At 55.6% G+C, this 23,278-nt stretch overlaps 1 protein-coding gene across 6 annotated transcripts in view; it reads left to right on the forward strand.

The window, feature by feature from the left end:
- Positions 1 to 23,278, forward strand: part of SMARCA4 (SWI/SNF related BAF chromatin remodeling complex subunit ATPase 4) — a 90,233-nt gene that overhangs the window by 42,948 nt on the left and 24,007 nt on the right. For 4 of the 6 annotated variants that reach the window (XM_070792847.1, XM_070792846.1, XM_070792849.1 and 1 more), the window contains exons 16-29: positions 503 to 666; positions 4,921 to 4,987; positions 6,113 to 6,223; positions 8,187 to 8,429; positions 9,791 to 9,904; positions 10,470 to 10,577; positions 11,813 to 11,899; positions 12,907 to 12,953; positions 14,547 to 14,713; positions 17,506 to 17,669; positions 19,746 to 19,973; positions 20,276 to 20,374; positions 20,641 to 20,718; positions 21,359 to 21,577. In XM_070792847.1, the coding sequence (XP_070648948.1) occupies positions 503 to 666; positions 4,921 to 4,987; positions 6,113 to 6,223; positions 8,187 to 8,429; positions 9,791 to 9,904; positions 10,470 to 10,577; positions 11,813 to 11,899; positions 12,907 to 12,953; positions 14,547 to 14,713; positions 17,506 to 17,669; positions 19,746 to 19,973; positions 20,276 to 20,374; positions 20,641 to 20,718; positions 21,359 to 21,577 (1,896 nt within the window). The remainder of the gene's footprint in view (positions 1 to 502; positions 667 to 4,920; positions 4,988 to 6,112; positions 6,224 to 8,186; positions 8,430 to 9,790; positions 9,905 to 10,469; positions 10,578 to 11,812; positions 11,900 to 12,906; positions 12,954 to 14,546; positions 14,714 to 17,505; positions 17,670 to 19,745; positions 19,974 to 20,275; positions 20,375 to 20,640; positions 20,719 to 21,358; positions 21,578 to 23,278) is intronic. The other 2 variants (XM_070792851.1, XM_070792852.1) reach the window with 1 other exon arrangement.

Below are 23,278 nucleotides of genomic sequence, written 5' to 3' on the forward strand. Positions count from 1 at the left end.
CATGGCCACGACTTACTTAATCTGTTAGGAAACTTTCCAGATTTTCCTTGAGGACAGTCTTCTAACGGCCTGTGGCAGAAAGCTTCGCAAGCTTTGGAAACCTTTCACTTCATCTTGAAATGCTGTCGAGGCCGTTAGTCGTGTGGTGCACTCGTTACCCTGATGCCCCAAGGCTCCCCTGAATCCAGAGTCACACATTGAGGGCAGGCTGGTCCCAGTGGGCTGTGTGGCTTGGTAGCCAGCAGTGACAGAGACTTAACAGTTTAAACATGTGCCTGGGAAGGATGTTTCATACCTGGCTCTCATGAGCACAGCAGCCCTGTGATTCCAGAGAAAGGAGTGTGAGATGGGCCAAATGGGATAGAAGAGAGTGAACAGAGCACAATGCCGAGTGAGCATGGCAGCGGGTGGTCCCTGGCTGGGCTGGAGCTTGGGAGTCTCCGAAGCGCAGGGAACCTTCTCGCCCCACCCGGGCCTCAGCTCTGGCCGCTCGTCCTTGCAGATCAAAGGCTTGGAGTGGCTGGTGTCCCTGTACAACAACAACCTGAATGGCATCCTGGCTGACGAGATGGGCCTGGGCAAGACCATCCAGACCATCGCGCTCATCACGTACCTCATGGAGCACAAGCGCATCAACGGGCCCTTCCTCATCATAGTGCCCCTCTCGTGAGTGCCGCCCGAGCTCAGATGCCCGTGTGTGAGTTTGTCTGGGCCACCCTCATGAAGGACCACAGCCTGGGTGACCTCACCGCGGGCCCTGCTTCCCTGGAAGCCCGAGTCTGGGTCCAGGGTGTCCGCAGGCCTGGTTTCCCCCGAGGCCTCTCTCCTGACCTTGCGGATGGTGTCTTCTCCCTGAGTCTTTACTTCGCCTTCCCTCTGCGTGTTTGTACCCACATTTCCTGTTCTTATAAGGAAGTCATATAGGCTTGGATTAGGGCTCACCCTGAGGACTTCGTTTTTATTCGTTACCTTTTTTTTGTTTGTTTTCTAATATTTATTTACTTGGCTGAGTCCGGTCTTAGTTGCGGCACACAGGATCTTTGTTGCAGCGTGCAGGCTTTTTGCTGTGGTTCACGGCCCCAGTAGTTGGGGCACACGGGCTTCTCTCTAGTGCTCCCAGGCGCTAGAGCACAGGCTTAATAGTTGTGCACAGGTCTAGCTGTTGCGCGGGGTGTGCGATTCTCCTGGATCAAGGATCAAGCCCGTGTCTCCTGCACTGGCCAGCGGACTCCTTGCCACTGAGCCGCCGGGGAAGCCCTGCATCGGGTTGTAGTTGTGGCTCGCTGGCTCAGCAGTTGTGGCGCTCGAGCTTAGTTGCCCTGCAGCATGTGGGATCTTAGGTCCCCAACCAGGGATCAAAATCACATTCCCTGCCTCAAAAGGAGGATTCTTAACCACTGGACCACCAGGGAAGTCCCTTCTTTACTTCTTTAAAGACCCTATTTCCAAACATAGCTGGGCTCTGGGTATGAAGATGTCAGCATGTGAATTCTTGGGGGTCACACCCAGTGCACGGCTGCCTGCCTCTGGGTTCAAGGCACAGGGTAGAGGAAGGGCAGGTTCTGGGGTGCCTGCCCATATGATCCCTGTTGGGGCGACTCTCACAGGCTGTCCTTGGTGTCCTCTTCAAGTCTTACAACCAGCAGATTCCGCTCCAGGTTGTCACAGGAGTCAGATAACTGCCCACTAGAACGTGGAGTTTTGGTGTTTGTTCAGGTGCTGTTTCCGCTTCCTGCTAGGGCTCTGCACTCTGCCGGTTGCGTCCCAGCCCAGTCCAGGCACCACAGGTGCTCAGCTGTGGTGTCTGGTACCTGAGTGGCATCCTGTGGAAGCTCTCACTTGCAATCTCTTGGTGGTACCGGCCTCTTCCTCCCCACAGACACCTTTCTGGGGCCAAGATTCCTTAGCCACTCCGGGGCTGCCTCTTCCTAGCTCTGCATATGACACACGATGGTTCTGCCTGCAGGGTTTTTCCAGAAATCCCGGGACTGGCTGTCCTTGACCTGGTTCCAGTCACATGCTAGGCGGCAGTCCAGCTGTGGGCCCAGGGGATGGCCTGCTCTGATGTGGCCAGGCCTGAGTGTGTGCACTTGGCCTGGCTCAGAAGGGGAAGCCCTTGCCTTCGGCCCAGTGTGCAGTAGGGGCCACGTCAGCTGTCGGGGTGGGTGATGGGAAACCATGTCCTCATCCCCCAGCCCATGGGAACATACTTTCCTGCCTGGAAGACGGCCAGGCCTCCATAGGCCATGTACTCGTGGCTGGGGGGCCTCAGGAGCCTCCACAGTTTACTGGGAGATGTTGATTTCCCCTTTTGCTTTCTCTTGCTCATGGTGGTGTAAATCTGGTTGCCTTGGGAGGAATAGATATTCATAGAGAGGGAGTTGCTTCTAGAAGCGGCAGGAGGTCCTGGGCCTGCAGCTGGCCTTGCTGCGTCCTCCCTTGGGTTGGCCCAGCTTCTTGTCAGTGCCCGCGGCCCTCGCCTGTGTACTGTCCACAGCCCTCCAAGGGCTCCTGTCCCCTCCCTTCTGTTTAGGTGGGACACCAGAATAGCTCTGTGTCCAGTGTGCTATGCACAGACTGGGTTGTTTTTTTTTTTTTTTTCTTGGCTGCACCTTGCCGTTTTCCGGATCTTAGATGAGAAAGGGGATAGTCATAGAGCTTCTCAATACCCTCAGCAGTGAGAGCACAGAGTCCTAATCACTGGACTGCCAGGGAGGTCCCATGGTTTGTCTCTTTTTTGAACATACGTTTCTTTAAACTTTATTTTGTACAGGAGTATAGCCGATTAGCAATGTTGTGACGATTTCAGGTGGACAGCAAAGGCGCTGAGCACATGACAAGCTATTCAGCATCACTAAAGAGAAATGCACGTCAAAACTACAATGAGATACCAGTTGTTAATTTTCATTTAAAAAATTTTTTAAGGCTTACAAACAACTGCAAAAGCAGCTTAAAAAGTTCCTGCACACCTTTTAGCTGGCCTCCCAGAGCTCACATCACCTTAGGACAGTTTTAACACCAGGCTAGTAACAACATGGTGATAAATCATCACTGTTAGTGACTCCAGAGACACAGTTCAGATGTTGTCAGTTTCCCCATTGAAGACCTTTTTCTGGTCCAGGGTCCCTCCCCTGCCTCTTGTTGTCGTGTGTTGTGATGTCTCTGTAACAGCTGCCCCGCTCAGCTTTGTTCTTCTTGATCTTTGTGAGCCTGAATCCCGGGCAGGTGTTTGGTAGACCATCCCTCCTTAGACAGGGCTCATGTGATGTGTCCTTTCTGGTATTCTGGCAAGAACCTCCAGGAGGGGCTCTTGTGCCCTTCCTGAGGCTTCACATCAGAGAGCACAAGCCCAGGGCTCCACAACAGGAGAGCATCACTTTGGTCTGCCCTTTTATCTTTCTGCCGGATGGTGCAGCGCAAGGGATCTTAGTTCCCCGACCAAGGCTCGAACCCTCGCCCCCTGCAGTGGAAGCATGGAGTCATAACCGCCGGACCACCAGGGAAGTCCCGAGTTGTTCTCTTCCTGTGTGGTACCTGCTGGTTTCCCCATGCAAACGTAAGAGTTTTCCTTTGTGATTTATAAGTATCCCGTGGGAAGATTCTGAGAAACTCTGTGACTGTCGCATTTCTAAGCATACTCTTCTCTGTAGTTTCAACATCTATCAGAAACTCTCGCCTGAAACGATGATCCCCCTGGAAGGTGCCCAGGCAAGGTTTTCTCTTTCCAGCGTTCCTTCCCCACTCTTGGAATCTACTGCAAAGGAAAGCTGTCTCTTCTCCCCTGTGTAGTAGTTTAATGGTTTAGTTCTTTGTAGCAGCGTAGGCTCATGGAGTCTATCATTAGCGATTTTGCTGAAGAAAGAAAGTGAAAGTGAAGTCGCTCAGTCGCGTCCGACTCTTTGCAACCCCATGGACTGCAGCCCACCAGGCTCCTCTGTCCATGGGATTTTCCAGGGAAGACTACTGTGTCCTTTCAGCACGTCCCCACCATTGCCTTGTGATGGTTTGTTTCCTGTCGAATAGCATCCACTTTATAGAAAAGTTGGAAGGATGGTACCCAGAGCTCCCGGTACCTTCCTCTGGTTCCCCCTGTGGCTGATCACATCTTTTTTGCTTGTGTGTTTGTGACTGGGCATTGAACCCGTGCCCCTCTGCACTGGAAGTGCAGTCTTAATCAGCGCACCACCGAGGAAGTTGCTGTGGTTGATCACATTTCACGTGACCCTGTTACGTTTGTCACAAGTGAGGAATCCCCACTGGCCCATTATATATAGAGAGAAAGTGTGACTGAACACGTTACCTTATGTAAACTTTATGCAGATTTTACTAGTCTTGCCCTGACTTCTGTCTTCAGCCTCAGGAGCCCATGTGGCATTTACCCTTCACGTGTCCTCAGGCCTCTTCTGGTCTGTGACTGTTCCTCAGACTTTGCGTAACTTTAGTGACTTTGATGGTTTTGCGGAGATTGGTCAGGTGTTTCATAGGAGGTACTTCAACCTGGGTCTGTTTGGTGATTTTCTCATCCTTAGATGGGATGATGGGTTTTGGGAACAAAGACCAGAAGGGAAGCCCGCCTCTCAACTCATCATGGGGCAGTTACTGTCAACGAGACACTTCACGCTGGTGGTTGACCTTGATCACCTGGCTGAGGTAGTGTGTGTGGCAGGTGTCTCCACTGTGAAGTACTTTTTCTTCCCCTTTCCATACTGTATTCTGGGAAAAATACTCAATTTAGCCCACACATAATAGGTGGGCAGTTAAGTGCTACCTCTTAAAGGGGAAATCACTATACAAATTATTGGAAGTCTACCTGCCAGGATCACGGCCACGTCAGCCTTTACGTCCTCAACGGACATCAGTGTGGACAGTGAGCGGCTGACGCCAGACCTAGTACCTGACTGTCTTCCTTGTTTTCCCCAGAACCCTCTCCAACTGGGCCTACGAATTTGACAAGTGGGCCCCCTCGGTGGTGAAGGTGTCCTACAAGGTACGTGCCGCCTGAGGAGGTGGGCGTGGGCAGGGTGTGGGGGTAGGAGATCCGTGTGGTGAAGAGGGATGTCGACCTGCATTAACGACAGGACGCACGTGTGCCTGCCTTCTTAGGTCAGCCACGTGGGGGCTTGGGTCATTTCATTTCGAGGAGGGGTGCTTTTGCTAAGTTCTGGACTCAGTGCGTGGACTGTGCTGGTGTGAATGCACTCGCCTGAAGTTTGTTACGCCAGCTGACCTCCAGACCTGTCCACATAGGCAGACTCAGTGAGTGTCGCACAGCTGCTGCTGTGTGATGGGCTGCTCACTGTCCTCGCCATCTCTAGACCAGTTCACCTGTGCACTGGGGCTGATGGTGCCTCCTGTCCTTGTTGGGGGAGGGAGGGCGGGGCGGGGTGCCTCATGCAGCCACTCGGTGGCAGAGCTCAGTCATGCCCTTGGCACAGGGCTCCTGGGTCCAGGCTCGCCACTCTGCCGCGGAGCTCTCAGCCCTGTGATGGGAAGAAGCAGGTCCTGGCAGAGATCACAGCATGTGCAGGGAGAAATTGGTGCATTTGAGAAACTAAATGTTGTCCTGCTGCCAAGAGCTTTTGGGAATGAAGCAACTTATACTCTAGTTTAAAAAAAAAAAATTCAAAAGGAAAAAGAGCTTTTGGGAACGAGTGCAGCTCAGTCTGTCAGGAACAGTGAGCTTGAAACGGGGAACCAGACAGATTTGCTAACCAGGGAGAAGCTGGAGCTGCCAATAGGGAATGGTCACCGTGGACTGAACCTGTGTGGGAGACACGGTGGCCTGAGTGGGGACCCAGGAGGAGGCAGACATGGGAAGCGGAGCTGGTTGCCCACCAGGAGTGGGGCAGGTGGAGGTACAGGCTGCAAGCCACCCAGGGCCTGCATGCCTCTCTGCTCCCTGCACGAGGCCCTCTGCATGGAGGGTGGAATCAGGGAGGGGGAGCAGTCTGGGGGTGGAGTCCAGGGAGGGACATCCACTTGGGGCCAAGTTGGGGAGAGCAGCAGTCTGAGGTGGAGTCGGGAGAGGGTCAGCAGCCTTTGCCAGTTCTCAGCCTTACCAGGGCCCCAGAACTTGGGGGGCTGAGGCGTGTGCGTCTTCTCTCCCTCACAGGGCTCCCCAGCAGCCAGACGTGCTTTCGTCCCCCAGCTCCGCAGTGGAAAGTTCAACGTCTTGCTGACGACATATGAGTACATCATTAAGGACAAGCACATCCTTGCAAAGGTAGCGTGTTCACCTGTAAAACAAGGCAGCTCGGCCCATCATGTGCTGTCCGGGCGCCTGTGATCCTGCCCAGGCTGGTCGTGCATGGGTCACGCTTCTCATCTTCTCAGACCCCCCACACGTCATTGCTCGGTGATCCCCTGCATATGCATAAGGACAGCTGCTCTGTGGGTGTGAAAGGCCTCAATCAAGGTGGCTTGGGGTTTGCTTCTCTGACTGTGTGTTCCCAGGCTTGCCCTGGATCACGTCCAGAGACTGGCACCATCTACATAGCACGTGGACCAGCTTTTCTCGGGGCTCCTGCCCAAAGAGCCTGGTCATCTGCGATGCCTCCCAGCCTTCCTGTCCTGCCTGCCGTGTCCCTCACAGGGCCATGTTGAGGCCCTCCTCCATCTCCACCTGTCTCTAGAGGCCTCAGACCTGCCTCCCTGGTGGCTGTGTCTTCGCACCCCAGCCTACAGGAAAGCAGCCCGTGAAGCAGGTGGGGTCTGGCCTTCAAGGCAGTGTGCTCTGAGGTCCTGTGTGTCCCATCGTCCTTGAGCCACTGAGCTGGTGTGTTTAGTGGGTGTCGTGCGGCTGGGCAGCCTCTTAGCTGACTTAGTTGCGAAGGTGGCTCTAGTTGGGCCACCATTGAGTTACCAAGAATAATACTATGACCCAGCTATAAGACAGGCACAGTCCTTTGCATCCAGAAAGCTCTTTTCCTGGGGTGGGGAGGGGTTGGGCTGCCACGTCTGGCCTCGCTGACCGTATGGGGAGGAAGTCCAGGGCTAGAGTGCTTTACATGTTAACCCCCACCTGTGGGGCATGTTCATACTGATGACATTCGGTGCTTGATATGCATCTCTGAGCTACAGGTGAGGAAACTGAGGCCCAGCCTGCTTATCCTAGGGCTTATGCTGCGGGTCACCCTTCTGACCCAGGACAGAACCAGGCCCATCCCAGACACGAGAACAGGGCTCTGAAAATCCTGTGTCTGACAGTGGCTTTAATCAGGGTAAACCTCCCACCATGGGGGTTACTTGTGGGAAAGGGCTGCTGCCCCCCGCCCCGGTCAGTCCTGCCCTTTTCCTCTGGGACGCCTGATGTGCAGGGCCTCAGCTGGGCCGTGCTTGGTGCCCAGGAGCTAGATGCCAAGGCCCGAGTGGCTCTGAAGGGCATCACAATTGCATGTAAACGGGAGTTTATACCTGCAGCCCCTGCCTAGCCAACCTAACTCCCAGTTAGAATTGGCGTCTAGCCTGTGTCCATTGGCCAGCGACCACTGATAGGCTCTGGGGTACAGGCGGCGCCCCCACAGCACAGTCTGCCCTCAGCTGTGCCTCCCTGCCTCTGAGCCACCACCTGCTGACTGGAAACGTTTAGTTGCTCAGTCATGTCCGACTGCCATGGACTGTAGCCTGCCAGGCTCCTCTGTCCATGGGATGTCCCAGGCAAGAACACTGGAGTGGGGTGCCATTTCCTCAACTCTAGGGGATCTTCCCAACCCAGGGATCGAATCTGTGTCTCCTGCATTACAGGCAGATCGTTTACTATCTGAGCCACCAGGGAAGCCAGATTGAAATGTACCTGTTACCAAACCATGTCTTCTCTTGACTGTACCTCAAGGACCTATGATCAGCAGGCTGTGTGTTATTTAGGATTTTGTTTTCTCTTTGCCAGATACTTGGCGTATGTAGTTTTCTTGGAAAACCAGAGTTCTTTTCTGGACTTAGCTTTGTTCACCTGACAGCAGCTCCCAGCCGTCGCCCTGTCCACGTGTCCGCCCTCCCCACGCACCACGGAGCTGCAGTGTGTGTCTGCCCCTCGGGGTGTGGCCCCTCCTCTGATGCTGTCGAGTTCACGTTCCCCACCCTGCTGGGCCGAGCTGCCCAGAGCCTTCATGCCTGACGGCAGTGAGCTACTCACCCAGGGGACAGCCCCACCGCCTGTCCTCCCCTGACCACCTGCTCTCGGCGCGCAGATCCGCTGGAAGTACATGATCGTGGACGAAGGCCACCGCATGAAGAACCACCACTGCAAGCTGACGCAGGTCCTCAACACGCACTACGTGGCGCCCCGCCGCCTGCTGCTGACGGGCACACCACTGCAGAACAAGCTGCCCGAGCTCTGGGCGCTGCTCAACTTCCTGCTGCCCACCATCTTCAAGAGCTGCAGCACCTTTGAGCAGTGGTTCAACGCGCCCTTCGCCATGACTGGGGAGAAGGTGGGCAAGCGGCCGGCCACGTGGTGGAAGGGGGCGGGGCGGGGAGCCATGGTCTTTGGCCACAAGCAGCTCCAAGGACTGTCCGAGGTCACAGTCCTGGCCCAGCCGGCTTCCCCAGGTGGTTGTGGATTGAGTGCCCACCGCAACCAGCCTGGCCACATACATGGCAACCCTGCCACCAGAGAAGGGAAGAGAAATCTCAGGGGATCCTTGGGGCTTCCTGACCCTGTGCCCCAGACACAGAGTGGGACATGACACAGCAGGGCCTGAGGTGTGAAGGTTGCAGCCGGAGGGCTTGAGGGGAATTTAATTCTCACACTGAGGGCAATGGGTGGCTCTGGTAGTTTCAGTGAAGAGAGTGGTCAGATCCTGCCCCTTTTGTTTTTAAAGAAAATAAAAAGCTGTGGGCTGTGGCTTGTATCTCTCACATCTGTCTGGCTGTGGGTGGAGTTGGTAGTCTGCTTGTGGGCCAGTTGTTTTCTGTTGAAGGAGGTTGACGGCCTGAGCCTTGTACTGAGGAGGTGGGCTCGACTGCAGGGTGGACGAAGAGCTCCCTCGCCCAGCAGCCACATCCAGCCCACTGGTCCCCAGTTAGGAGATTCTCTTCGGGTCTGGGACAGTTGGGACCACCATGCTCTTACAGGGGGACCTCTGCATCGTCCCTGGGGTCCCCCCTCCTTGGCACTGGCTGAGGCAGAAGCCCTCCTAGAGGAGAAACTGAGGCCCTTTCAAGGCTCTCATGATTAAAACAAGCCCCCTGTTTTCAGACTTCTAGGACTCCCACCCCAAGAGCAAGGGAACAAATGCCATGGTTTCACCTATTTTCAAGTTGAGTAAAAGCTTCACCCAAAGGGTCCTAAAGAAAAAAATTCAAATGTCATCTTATCATTCACTTAAAAACTGTTTTAATTCAAATTTTGGTCAGAGTAGCAGGCCCACAGGAGAGCAGCCTTTCTATCCGTCTCTCCCACGGAGGCTGAAATGAGAGGGTATTGGGGCTCCCGGTAGAGCACCCCCAGTTTGCACCATGCGCTCTGTGCATGTTACTCTGCAGTGCTGGCCAGGTTCCCTTTGGACATGTTCTCAGGATTCCAGACACATGAGTTTTTACTCTTGGGGAGGCCACTCAGTGTGATGCCGTGTTTCTTGGTGCCCTGGGAGCTTCGCTTCTGTGTCCCAGGACTTCCATGGAAAGTCTCAGGTCCCTGCAGTTTTCCACAGGAAGAGGGTGCCCCGCCAAGCTCTCGTAAAACATAGTGCCGCCTGGAAAGGGGGTGCAGGGCGACACCAGGTGGCCCTGCCCACGCGTCGCTGCTCCCCTGGAGGTAACACTTGGCTTGCATGTCTCGTTGTGGTGCCAGGTGGACCTGAACGAGGAGGAAACCATCCTCATCATCCGCCGTCTCCACAAAGTGCTGCGGCCCTTCCTGCTCCGGCGGCTCAAGAAGGAAGTGGAGGCTCAGTTGCCTGAAAAGGTGCTGTGTTTACTTTGAGTGGAGGGAGCCCTAATGCAGCATTCAGCATTGTGTGGGGGTCGCCCCAGGGTTGGGGTCCCAGTTGGGCAGCTCTCTGGAGTCCCCCAGCCTGGCCCTGTTTTGCTCAGCATTCAGGAGTCAGTCTCGCCTGGGGCTGGCTGCTCACCTGCACGGGTCTCTGAAAGCGCAAGGCAGGTGTGCTGGGGCCAGCTGAGTCCCACCTGCCGGCCGTAGCGACCCCTCCCCCCTCCCTGAGGGGGCTTTGGGTCCCCGCCAGTCACCCCTCATGTCACTCTTGCTCTTTGATCATGGGCCGGCTGAGGGGAGGCCTTTGAAAGAAAGCTGTGTTGCCCCTCTGGCCCAGGAAGCCCCCACACTTCTAGCCCCCCGCATATACTGCAGCTCGGCTTCCCTCATGCCCTGGGTGTGGGGGCTTTTCACCATCACCCTCGTGTGCCGCGATCAGAGGCCAGGGCCCAGGATGCCCGAGAGGCTGGGAGGTCAGAGTCGGGCCCAGGCTGGGCTCTGGGGCCTGGGCTCGGCTGACGGCGGCGTGTGCCCACAGGTGGAGTACGTCATCAAGTGCGACATGTCGGCCCTGCAGCGCGTGCTCTATCGGCACATGCAGGCCAAGGGGGTACTGCTGACCGACGGCTCCGAGAAGGACAAGAAGGTTGGCCCGGGCCCCTGTCCCACCTGGGTATCCATGGCAGGCGGGTGGGTGGGCGGCCTGGGAGCAGCTGGGTGCGTGGGAACCAGCAGGCTTTCTCCTCCTGGGAGGTGATTTTTGTGACCAAGGCCCTATCTGGTTGTGATCCTGAGGGTATTGACCAGCCCTGGTTTAGATCATAGCTGGTGTGGTTCGGTCCAGTCTGTAAGGCTAAGGGAGCAGGGGCTGAGGGCCTGTTTTCAGGGGGGCCTGAGCCTCCCAGTCAGCAGTCTAGGGTCCTCTGTTGTGAAGTGCTGGCTCCTGTGGGCGCATCCGTTAGCAGTGAGGATCCAGCACGGACCATAGCAGTTAGAACATTCAGGCATGTCCCATCTTCCCGACAAGCCACGGCCACTGGCTCCCTTTTCCTTGTCATTACGTGAGCTTGGGGTGATGTTCATTTATAATGGAGAGGAGTGGGGGCTAGGTGGGCTGCTACCTCCTGGGCCTCTCTGAGACCCCGGGCCTACCCTAACAATTCTCTTCCCACCAGGACTGAAATCATCCTTCCAGGTCCCTCATCTCTGTGCCTCGAGCTTGGCCCGGCCTCCCCATTTCCTCCTCCACATGTTTGGTTTGGGCTCTTTACCTGGGCTATTGTGGCAGCCCATTTCCTGGCTTACTTCTCTGCCCACGGCACCCACCCCCGCATCCTTCCTTCATCCCGAAGCCAGAGGTCTTCCACAGCCATCACGGCCCATCTGGCTGCAGGCCCCGGGGACTCTCTCCCAGTGCTCGCGCAGCTGGCCTTCTGAATCACACAGTGTTTGTGATCTGGCCTCAGCGCTTTGCCAGTCCCTTCTGTCTTGCTGGCCGGCCTGGCCCCTCCTCACTCTCTACCCTCCAGGGTGCCCAGGCGTCTCTGCTTCCCCCAGCGCTGGCTTTATGCTGGCTTCTGAGCCCCAAGAGGAGCCAGCTCCACAAGCCCTGCCTCCCCCTATGTCCTCCTTCCACACCCACCCCCACCCCACCCCAGACAAGACCAATCTGGGAGCCTCTTATGACTCAGCTGGTCAAGAATCCGCCTGCAACGTGGGAGACCTGGGTTTGATCGCTGGGTTGGGACGATCCTCTGGAGAAGGGAAAGGCTACCCACTCCAGTATTATGGCCTGGAGAATTCCATGGACTGTATAGCTCTTGGGGTCGCAAAGAGTCAGACACGACTGAGCGACTTTGACTTTCACTTGTGCCTCCTCAGGGCAAAGGTGGTACCAAGACCCTGATGAACACCATCATGCAGCTGAGGAAGATCTGTAACCACCCCTACATGTTCCAGCACATCGAGGTGAGGCCCAGGTGGGGGGCCTCAGCCCGCAGGAGGCCCTGCTTCCCCAGCAGAGCTGGGACACTTCTCTCTGCAGCTTTAAAGATGAAGAGTTTGTAATTAGGTGATGCGCGTACATTTGTCTTCTTATTGAGATTCTCTCTGCAAGTCCTTATTGTGAAGAATCCAAACAGTGTAGGGAAATACGAGAGAGGGGGACTCTCCTGGTGGCCCAACGGTTACGACTCCGCGCTTCCACTCCGGGGGCATGGGGTTGATTCTTGGTCAGGGTACTAAGGTCCTGCATGCCCTGTGGTGGCCAGAAAGAATACATAAAATTTTTTTTATAAAGGAAAGAGGAAAGAAGTATGTGAGAGAAATGAAAGTCCCACCTCGGATGACCACGAAGCCTTCCAGGCTGTTTTCTGGAATTGCTTCCCACCCAGGGTGGGAGTGGTCATGCCACCCCTGCTGGTTGGCTACTAGCCTTCCCCTCTCGGCAGTGTGTGGGGCCATCCCAGGTCAGCATGTGGAGAGCATGTCCCTCTTCATGACAGCTCCAGCCATGACCTTTCTGCGCCCCAGTACACTTGAGAATCTGGATTCTTGCTTCTGAAAAGCACACATAACGACTTCCCTGATGGTCCAGTGGTTAAGGCTCTGTGTTTTCACTGCAGGGGGTGCAGGTTCAGTTCCTGGTCTGGGAACTAAGATCACACATGCCACATGTTGAGACCAAAAAAATCAAATAAATTTAAGTGAAAAGCACACATATGTCTACACATTCTGACATAAAGTTTCAGGGTCATCGCACCCCTGACAGTTGCTTCTCGGTGCTCCAGAGATGATGTCAGGTGCCTTATGCGCACCTTTGGTGGTTAAGACCCTATGGGAAGGCATGTCGGTGGGGTAGAAAAGCTGTTGTCAGCACTTCTGTGTGGTCTTGGAGCTGCTGTGGGTGGGCTCGGAGGCATGGGGCCGGGACACCTGTTCCTGCCCCCACTGACCCACGTCTCATTCCATTACAGGAGTCCTTTTCCGAGCACTTGGGGTTTACCGGCGGCATTGTCCAAGGGTGAGAATCTCCCTCAGTTAACGGAGTGGATGGATGGTCCACTGTTTTCTCTCTGTGGTTGACTTTGTTTCCGTTGTCATAGTTGTCTGCTTTCAAAGGCAGTATATTCCTGGTAAAAAACTTAAAAACATAGATGAGCCCAAAGAAGAGAATAAAATTCTGCACTTTGAGGGACTTACATGGTGGTTTAGTGGTTAAAACTGTGCTCCAAATACGGAGGGCCTGTGTTCGATCGCTGTTCAGGAAGCTACATTGCACCTGCTACAATTAAAGATCTGCATGCTGCAGCTAAGACTCGCTGCTGCTACTGCTGCTGCTGCTAAGTCGTGTCAATTGTGTCTGACTCTGTGCGACCCCATAGATGGCAGCCCACCAGGCTCTGCTGTCCCTGGGATTCTCCAGGCAAGAACACTGGAGTGGGTTGCCATTTCCTTCTCCAATGCATGAAAGTGAAGTCGCTCAGTCGTGTCCAACTCCTCGCGACCCCATGGACTACATCCTACCAGGCTCCTCCGTCCATGGGATTTTCCAGGCAAGAGTACTGGAGTGGGTTACCATTACCTGCTCTGAGATTGGTGCAGCCAAATTTAAAAAAAAAAAAAAAATCTGCAATTTGAGAGTTGACCAGACATGGCTTCCAGGTCCCACTCTTGCACTTCTGGGTTCTGTGACCCGTGACAGCTTCCCTCTGCCCTCTTGAGCCTAAACTCTGCCCACCAGGAGAGAGGCACTTTTTATACAGTGTGCCACCCAGCTTGCTCTGGGGGTGTTTTCCCCAGTATTGTTTATAAAGTGCAGCCCCAGCGTGGTTCAGCCTTAGCATTGGGCTCGGATATAGCCTCAAGGTTTCACTCTTAAAACATTCTCAGCGCTAAAGCCACCATCACTTCTCTGGGATAGTAAACTATTTCTTAGAGCGGGAACCCTGAATAAAAGAGCAAAGGTCCTTTTGTTGTGTCTTTTTTTTTTGTATCAAGTTACATAATGGGGTCCCACAGACCTGGCCTTGAGTCCTGGCCCTGGCAGGTCAGCAGCCATGTCACAGTGCCCCCAGCCTCAGTTTCCATACCTGTAAACTGAGAATGAATGACCAAAGCCATGTGGCCCTCAGCCCTTCTTCTCACTCTTAGAAAGATCGTAGTTGCTCCATAATTCCACAGTCACCCTTGACCTGGGGGGCTTCCCTGGTGGATCAGATGGTAAAGAATCTGCCTGCAATGCAGGAGACTGGGGGTCGATCTAGGAAGATCCCCTGGAGAAAGAAATGGCAAGTATTCTTGCCTGGAGAATCCCAAGAACCGAGGAGCCTGGTGGGTTATAGTCCATGGGATCAGAAAGAGTTGGACATAACTGAGCGATGAACACTTTCACTTGACTTAGGGTGGCCTGAGTTTATTTTAGTTGGATTGGAATGGCTCTGCTGAAACTTTGGGGGCTGGGTAGTCTGCCAAGGGAGACATTCGTGTGCTCCTGGCCCTGGTGGCCAGCCCACCCAGGACTGGTCAGGTAGTGGGTGGGAACACGTTCTCTGCCTGCCTTCAGGGCCCTGTGGTTCACGTCCTGTGTGTCCTTCCCCGCCCCCACCCTCCCCAGGCTGGACCTGTACCGAGCCTCAGGGAAATTCGAGCTGCTCGATAGAATTCTTCCCAAACTCCGGGCCACCAACCACAAAGTGCTGCTGTTCTGTCAGATGACCTCCCTCATGACCATCATGGAAGACTATTTTGCATATCGCGGCTTTAAATACCTCAGGCTCGATGGTGAGTGTGGCCGGGGAGAGAGATGTGTTTGAAAGGGCCTTGTTATCCACTGCTGCCGAAGCTTCTGGAGGGTTTGCCCTCCCCTGTGAGGCAGGGCAAGGCCCAGAGACTCCAGGTGTAGTGTTGGGAGTGGACACAGTGGCATGCTCAGTGACGCAGGCCTGTGGGACTGGGAGGGGTCCTGGGAGTATTGTGCTGGTCTCCCGAACACAAGACTTAAAGTCCTTGCACATTAACGCTGGGTCCAGTGGCTAATGTGTATCCCATAGACTTAATTTTAGTGGGAAGTGATAGAAACTCATATCCTGTGGGCATAGGGAAGAAAGCCTTAATAGACTCACATAACTGAACTTTAAGGGTAAGGGGTAAGCTTGCTTCAGGCACAGCTGGATCCAGGTACCGAGATAGTGTTAGAGGAGCTTTTCTGGGGCTCTCGGCTCCTTTGTCCTCCATGTTGGCTTCATTGTCAGGCATCCCTTCCAGGCTTTTCTTCCACCCACAGAAATTGGGGTGTCCCCAACACTGAGCAGACACAGTGTCCCCAACAGAGAAGCAGCTTGTCTTTTCCCCCAGGGGTCTGGCGTGAGCTTTCATTCGACTGCTGTGAGCGACATGCCCCCATCTCCACTGCCCTGGTGGCTCTGGGGCTGAAATCAGACCTATCCATGCCGGAACCACAAGCACGGGGAGAAGCAGGAAAGGGCAGGATGGAGGGATCCAGATGTGGCAGGGGTGATGGGGCATGTCCAGTGGGAACCACGCTGGCCTGTGACCATCAGAAGCCTGGCTCCTGCCTTGTTGCCAGCATAAGGGAGTCCTGGGGAGATGGGGCTGAGCACAGTGGTGACGGGACTCCTGATCTGACACGTGTCCGCTGCCCAGGACGGCCCTAGGGGGAGACCCCCGCTCTCCGTAAGACGGAGTGAGTGGGGCTCTCAAGAAGAACTGGACTTGGGGGACTTCCCTGGTGGTCCAGTGGCCACGACTTCACCTTACAATGCAGCGGGTGCAGGTTCAGTCCCTGGTCGGAAGCTAAGATTCCCGTGTGCCTTGGGACCCCCAAAACTAAACACAAAACAGAAGCAATACTGTAACGAATTCAGTAAGGACTTTTAAAAAACCAATTCACATCAAAAAATAGCATTTAACAAAAGAGAGACTTGAGACTCACTGGAGTAAATACAGTTAAGAGGCGTGGGGTAGACCACATTTCTGCAAGACGTTGTCTAAACTCGGTACCAGCTGCATCCATCCATGGCTGGACACCCAAACCTCTGTGCCTCTGTTGTGTGTTTCTCAGTGCCTTTCGTGGTACTGTGGATTTTCAGACCGTTAACTTGTGATTGCTGGGTGGACCTGTCCTTTGAAATCGGCCCTCCCCACTCCTGCCCAGAACCTTTGCTGCATCTCCGTCTTGCCTTCTTTCAGCTGTTCTTAGAATTCCATCCAGGGTAGTAACCTTTACAAACATAGCTTTGGTCAGGTGCTCACGCGTCCTGAGGCTGAAAGCTGCATCCCTGCCAAGGCCTGTGTGGCCTCAGTGCGCTGGCCTCTGTTGGGTCTGAGCTTTACGATGGTGACACCGCCCCCTAGTGGACAGGCCGAGAGCATGTTCCCACCCACCCAAGTATCTGTCCACTTGCCCCCCAACCCCTTTTTCTCTCCATGACAAGAGTCCTCTGTGTAAGTGAGGACATCCGTTTGCTGGACCACGGTTGCATCTCTAGCATTTCACGTGGTCACTGCCACATGGGTGGAAACTCTGGGAAAGAAATTCCTGGTGGTCCAGTGGTTAGGACTCTGTGTTTCTACTGTGGAGGCATGGGCTCAATCCCTGGTCGGGGAACTAAGATCCCACAGGCCTCTCTGCCCCCAGCCCCCTAGAAGGAATGGCAAAGGGTTGGGGAGCTCAGTGACATGGGGAGCGGAGCCTTCTGCTGTCGGAGTGCTGAGAATTGAGGGTGCACCCAGGGGTACTGGAGCAGCCCCTTGACCCGGCCCTGCCTAGCCGTGCCTGAGGCCTTAGCCCCTCCTAGGAGCCAGGACAGCCCAGGCGCCGTGGACCTTGGGCCTCTGTGCTGTTCGTCCTGATGTGTAGGCGAGTGGCTAAAGGAGCACCAAAAATGACACCTGGTTTCACCAGAGGCACCTCTGCTTTGAGTTGATGGGAGCCTGAGGAGCTTAGATGCCCCTCTGAGGATCACGCCCGGGGCCCTCACATTCGAGTCACTGTGGCTTCAGGAAGTGGGGAGCCATCCTGCCCACAGAGAGACGTATCCCCATTGTACAGTCGCATGTGCTTGCCTGTACAGACGGTTCCCTTTGTGAATGGAGAAAACCCACCACAGGGGCATGGAGGCAGGCTCCAGCCTCTGACCAGTCTGTCATTACCATAGCAGCACCGTGTGTCCACCCAGAGGCCCCTCACGGGTTCGGAGAGGCGCACTGAAACAGCGCGGCTGCAGCGTCTCCCACCACCCCAGAGAGGTGGTTACAGCAGTGCTCAGGGGTCAGCCTGTTGCCTGGGTGTCTGCGGGGTACCAGCCCTGCGCTGCAGTGCCTGCCTAATAGTGCCTGTGGCAGCCCCAGTTCACATGGTGGGGCTCATTTTCTTCTACTGGGGTGGGCAGACTGGTGGTCAGTGGTGTCACCTGGATCTGAGTTGCTCGTCAGTTACAGTCCACAGCCATTGGTTGGAAGGCGGCGGGCGTGGTCGCTGCTCCCAGATGCAGGTGTCCCTCTGTGTCTCCTCCCTCGGTCACCCTGCTAACACTGGTCTACCCACCCGGCAGGAACCACGAAAGCGGAGGACCGGGGGATGCTGCTGAAAACCTTCAACGAGCCCGGCTCCGAGTACTTCATCTTCCTGCTCAGCACCCGGGCCGGGGGCCTGGGTCTGAACCTCCAGTCGGCTGACACTGTGATCATTTTTGACAGTGACTGGAACCCCCACCAGGTAACAGCGCGCACCCCCCGGCAGTGACCATGCCCCTAGTGTGAGTGTCCGGCGGCCTCCTGACATTTTCCTAGAGCCCTGGCAGCGCCTGGAGAGAGGTGCAGAGGGCAGTTTCTCAAAAGCAAACTAATTCTTTGCTCTGATTATGAAAAAATACATGTTCTACTGTTATTTTTAAAAAAATTTTCTGAAAATTCCCCAGCTGTCCAGTGGTTAGGACTCCACACTTCCATTCCTGACGGCCTGGGTTCGGTCCCTGGTCTGGGGACTGAGCTCTCACAAGCTGCGTGGCACCATCCAAAAGAAGGAGAAAAAAAAAAAACAATCCTGGCATCCCATAGATGTGCAAGAAAATGGAAAATGGCCCCGTCCTATGGTCTGGTAGTAAGGGTCCCCGTTGGTCACGGGGTCCTTCCTGGCCATGTCCTGGCCTAGCCCTCACGCCGGGGCTCCTTTGTATGCTCTACGCACTGCCGCCCTGATGTCTTGTCCGCGCGCCTGCATGGGGCTCCATGCCCGTAGTTCTTTCAAAACGCAAATACCAGTAACTGAAAGTAACAAACGGAAGTGTGCATTTTTTCCCTTCCCTGCCACTCCCACTGTACTCTGAGCACATGCCAGCCTCTCCCTCTGTACACACAGATGCTCTGGCTTTGGCATGAACCTGGCATGTGCCAGCACGTGTCTCTTCCTGCCACCGGCTGGTGTATTCACATTTCCGTGCAAGTGCACCAAGCCTCTGCCTAGCGCATCCTCAGCAGCCAGCCTTTCTGGTATATGGCGGCCCCAGGCCTTTTAACTCAAACCCCAGTGGGCAGTTGTCCAGGTTTCCTGTTTCTCGGCCTGACCGCTGTCCTCTCATGGAGCCCTCTTGTCCCTCTCTCAGAGCACTGGCCAGGCCCAGGCTGAGCGAGAGGTGGGGTATCTCGGCCCACAGGCCTGTGCCCGTCATGTTCTTGTTGGTTCTGCCAAAGTGGCCTCCACCAGGCTGCCCAGCTCTCGATCCTGTTGATGGTATGAGTGAGCCCTTCCCCACGCCCAGTGACCCTGGTTATCAGCATGGGAACCATAGCCTGTATGCCAGCGAACGTCTGGGGTGGTCACTGCCATCAGCCTGGGTTGGAATGGTTCCCACCCGGACTCCCATGACTGGCCTGTTTGCTAGGAGGTGGTGGGGCTGTGCTTCCCCCATCAGCAGGCAGCTGGGGGAGAGGCCTCTGTGGAGCCCCTCCTCCCCACTGGGAGGCATTGGAGGTCATGAGACACACGGCAGGGGTAGGTGTATCATGAAGCGCCAGTCCTCCCTGCCGGGAATCACGCAGGCCGACCAGGAGGCCGAGCCGTGGGGCCAAGACACGCCTGTCCCACCAGGGCAGCCTCTGCTGCCCTGTGGGGTGCAGATCTCTAGGTCAGCTCCACGCGGCCCCGGACCCAGGATTCCGTAGGCGCCCTCCTGGCTCTGCACTGGGCTCATGGGGTGACACAGATCGTGTTGGCACCACACCTCCCACTCTACCGGCGTTTGCTCCACACTAGGCACTGGGTATCCGTTGCCCGTTGGCTCCTCATGCACACAGTATCCACGAGAGGGGCAGGTGTTAGCAGTGGCTCCCAAGGCTAGACTGGTGGGACCTGGGCCTGGGGTTGCCTGGCAAGGAAGCAGCAGGGCCCCCAGTCAAACCCGGCATCGACCTGGAGTGGTGTGCAGCTTCGGCGTCATTCTGTAAACAGTGCTGTTGCGTAATGCGGTCCCACCTAGGGGGCCTAGTCGCACAGTGATGGGCCCCCATGCAACTGTGACGGGATCTGCTCAGGAATATAACCCCTCAGGCGGCCTTTTAAAACCACGCTTTCTTCCTGAGTATCTGCCAAGTTCCACTTAAGGTAGAAAGAGACGCTTTTGCAGGATCTCAGGGTGAAGTCCCCTTGGCGCAGGCTCCAGGTCTCGTTCCTGAGTTTCCTGGCTGTGCAGCTGCTGGCCAGGCAAGTGCTTGTGTGTCTCCCAGCAGCATCCAGTGTCCCAACTCCCCTTTAACCGTCTGGGGCTGACGGCATCTCCCCCAATCCCGCCCCCAGGACCTGCAGGCACAGGACCGCGCCCACCGCATCGGGCAGCAGAATGAGGTGCGGGTGCTCCGCCTGTGCACGGTCAACAGCGTGGAGGAGAAGATCCTGGCCGCGGCCAAGTACAAGCTCAACGTGGACCAGAAGGTGATCCAGGCCGGCATGTTTGACCAGAAGTCCTCCAGCCACGAGCGGCGTGCCTTCCTGCAGGCCATCCTGGAGCACGAGGAGCAGGATGAGGTGAGCGCAGCACTGGCCCCGACCCCCTCCCTGGCGTGAGTGGTGGACGCATGAGCGGCTTTCGTTTTTGTTTTTTTTACCTTTTTTTGCACTTTTTCTTTTTCTTTTTTTGTTTTTTTTTTGCATCCCTTTGGAGTAAAGGGAGTGTGGGCTGAAAGGAAAGACGATGAGTATACTTGCTTTTTCTTTGAAGTGGTTTTTTTTTTATTATTATTATTATTAAAAAAAAAAAAAAAAACAACTGCTGGTGAAAGACGCCGGATTGATAGCCCTGGAGACTGAAGTCCTCTATCTATCCACAGAGCAGACACTGCAGCACGGGCAGCGGCAGTGCCAGCTTCGCCCACACTGCCCCTCCGCCAGCGGGCGTCAACCCCGACTCGGAGGAGCCACCTCTAAAGGTGAGCGGGGTAGTTCAGTCTCCACGCCCATTCAATCCTCGGCTTCTCGGCTGAGACGGCCAGCAGAGGGCCCTGACCCCACGGAGCGTGCGTGTGCGTGTGCGTGTGTGCCTCATCGCTGCTGCGTGGGTCCCCATCCACCGCAGCCGGACCAGGGACCGCCAGCTCCGCTCCCACGGACCGCCGCCGCTCGCCTCCGAGCCCGGCCGCCGCCGCCGCCCACCCCGGCCTCCCCGCAGCCGGACTAAACGTGTGACGTCTTGTAGGAAGAAGACGAGGTGCCTGACGATGAGACGGTGAACCAGATGATAGCCCGGCACGAGGAGGAGTTCGACCTGTTCATGGTGAGCGCCGCGGGCACTGGCTATCCCACCTGCACGGACCGTGGGCCGTGGGGCTCACATGCCCCTCCCTGCCGACACCCAGCAGACCGAGTGGTCTCTGACATCGGCGTCCCCAGACTACTGAAGCCGGGGGCAGCCCTTCGAGTGGGCTGCAGACAGCACCTAACTGACCCCACTTTGTCCCGTGGTCTCCTAAGGTCTCCTAAGCGTGTCATAGGGATGGCAGGACACCCGGGCACACCCAGTCCTGCTGGTGCCTGTTGTCCTTGAGGCTCTCTCCCTTTCAGAGGGCATCATACTGTCCCGGGCCGAAGAGCTGAATCGGGCCTCGGTCTCGGATCTCCCTCGCCCTTCATGGGTGTGGAATCCAGGGTGTCCTTGGCCTCAGCGGGCCTGTGCCTCCCACTGAGGCTGTCCATGGAACCGCCATCCCATTTCAGCCCTGCTTCTGTCACCTCCACGTCCTTCCCAGTTCTCTCTGCCCCACAGCAGAGTCCCAGCCAGGGTCTGACCTGAGAGCTCAGCCAGTTTGGCCACCACAAAACCCAGCTACCATGTAACTGGGTCCCCAGGCAGGGCGCCCCGCGTGTGCCTGCCGGCCGTCCCTGCGCTAACGCTTCCTTGGCCCCACACCCCATAGCGCATGGACCTGGACCGCCGGCGTGAGGAGGCCCGCAATCCCAAGCGGAAGCCGCGGCTCATGGAGGAGGACGAGCTCCCCTCGTGGATAATCAAGGACGATGCCGAGGTGGAGCGGCTGACCTGTGAGGAGGAGGAGGAGAAGATGTTCGGCCGTGGCTCCCGTCACCGCAAGGAGGTGGACTACAGTGACTCGCTGACTGAGAAGCAGTGGCTCAAGGTACATGCTGGAGAGGGCCGTGAGAGGGGCTCAGGCAGCACAGGTTTGGCTGCCGGGTTAGGGGCCTTCATCCAAACCCTGGGCAGCGCCCTTTAGCCATTCTCAACACGAACGGCAGCAACCCTTCACACACGGCTCAGGTTCACTCAGTTCCTCCTGTTGAAACGGTGGCAGGCACACCTTTGAGGCTTCCAAGCCGCTCAGAATGCACTGCTGGGTGGAGCTGGCCATTCGTGTGTCAGGTTAAAGAAAACTTGATGACTTCGGCAGGGGGCTGGCCAGAGGACCCAGAGCTAGACTAGGGATGTCACAACTCCCTGTAAGATCATTGGGAGTGCTAATGGGGTCAGGTGCCCTGATCAGGGTGCATCATCCCTGGGAGCTGCAGGGAGGAGGGAGCCAGCACCCCGCCCGGCCCCCCGGAACCCCCCAGCCCCCAGCCCTCGGCTCCCAGGGCCCAGCACTGAGGTCAGCATCTGGGTTACCATGACACATCAGACCCCACCCCTACCCCAGAGCTCTGAGTGTAAAGGTGACAATTGAGAGTCCAACCCTCAAATTGTTGTCCCTGAAACAGTACTTGCAGAAGGCAGGTGGCGGCTTTTGGCTACGCCCTGCTGATTGTCACACCCTGGAATGAGCAGCTGCACCCCAGGCCTCTGATCACACACCCCGAGGTTCCTCTTGATTAACTGTGGTCGCGGCACTTCTGGGCTGTGAAGCCGGGTGGCCCTGATCCTCTCCTGAGACCTCAGAACACCCGAGATTTGCAAGCTCACCCACTGAGCTATGCACCAGAGGGAGCTGTTGAAGCATGCCAGGCAAGAAACCAGCAAAACTCAGATGAGGCAGCTGGGGTGTCCTGTCCCCAGCCCTCAGCTCAGGGCTCTGAGAGGCAGAACAGAACCTCTGACATTAGCCCAGCCATAGACCTTACAGCTCCCGTGGGACCTCTGCCAGCCCTGCATTGCTAAGGCAGTGGGTGCCCTTGAAAAGGGCTTCCCAGGTGGCTCAGTGGTAAAGAATCCCTCTGCAATGCAGGCAACACAGGTTAGATTCCTAGGTCGGAAAGATCCCCTGGAGGAGGAGATGGTAACCCACTCCTGTATTCTTGCCTGGAAAATCCCATGGACAGAGGAGCCTGGAGGGCTGCAGTCCATGGGGTTGGAAAGCACTGGACGTGACTGAGCACACATGCACACCTTTTAAAAAAAAACTGCCCACTTGTGTATAATAATAATTTATGCACATTTCTTTCTCTGCATTTTTTGAGGAATAACTTACATACCACGGAATTCGCCCACTTAAGATGCACAATTGAGTGGTTTTGGTGTGTTCACAGAGTTGTGACACTGTCATCACAAGGGAAGTGAAGACCTTTCTCCTCTCAGAGAAACCCTTTCCTCTCCAGCTGTCTTCCCAGCCCATTAAATCCTCTGAATGGCTTTTTGTCAACAAAAATTTTGACTATTCAGGACATGGTCCATGTGTAAGATCATGGAATACATGATCCTTTGATGTCAGGCTTCTTTCACTTAGGAAAATGTTTTCCAGGTACATATAGATTCTCGCGCACATCAAGAGTTCGTTCTTTTTATGGCTGAAGGATAGACCATTATGTGGGTATACAGTACAACATTTGTGTATCTAGTCATCAGTGGGTAGACATCATTGGGGTTGTTTCTGTTTTTCGGCTGTTAT

This window comes from Bos indicus, chromosome 7 (genome assembly GCF_029378745.1).
Source record: "Bos indicus isolate NIAB-ARS_2022 breed Sahiwal x Tharparkar chromosome 7, NIAB-ARS_B.indTharparkar_mat_pri_1.0, whole genome shotgun sequence".
NCBI lineage: Eukaryota > Metazoa > Chordata > Mammalia > Artiodactyla > Bovidae > Bos > Bos indicus.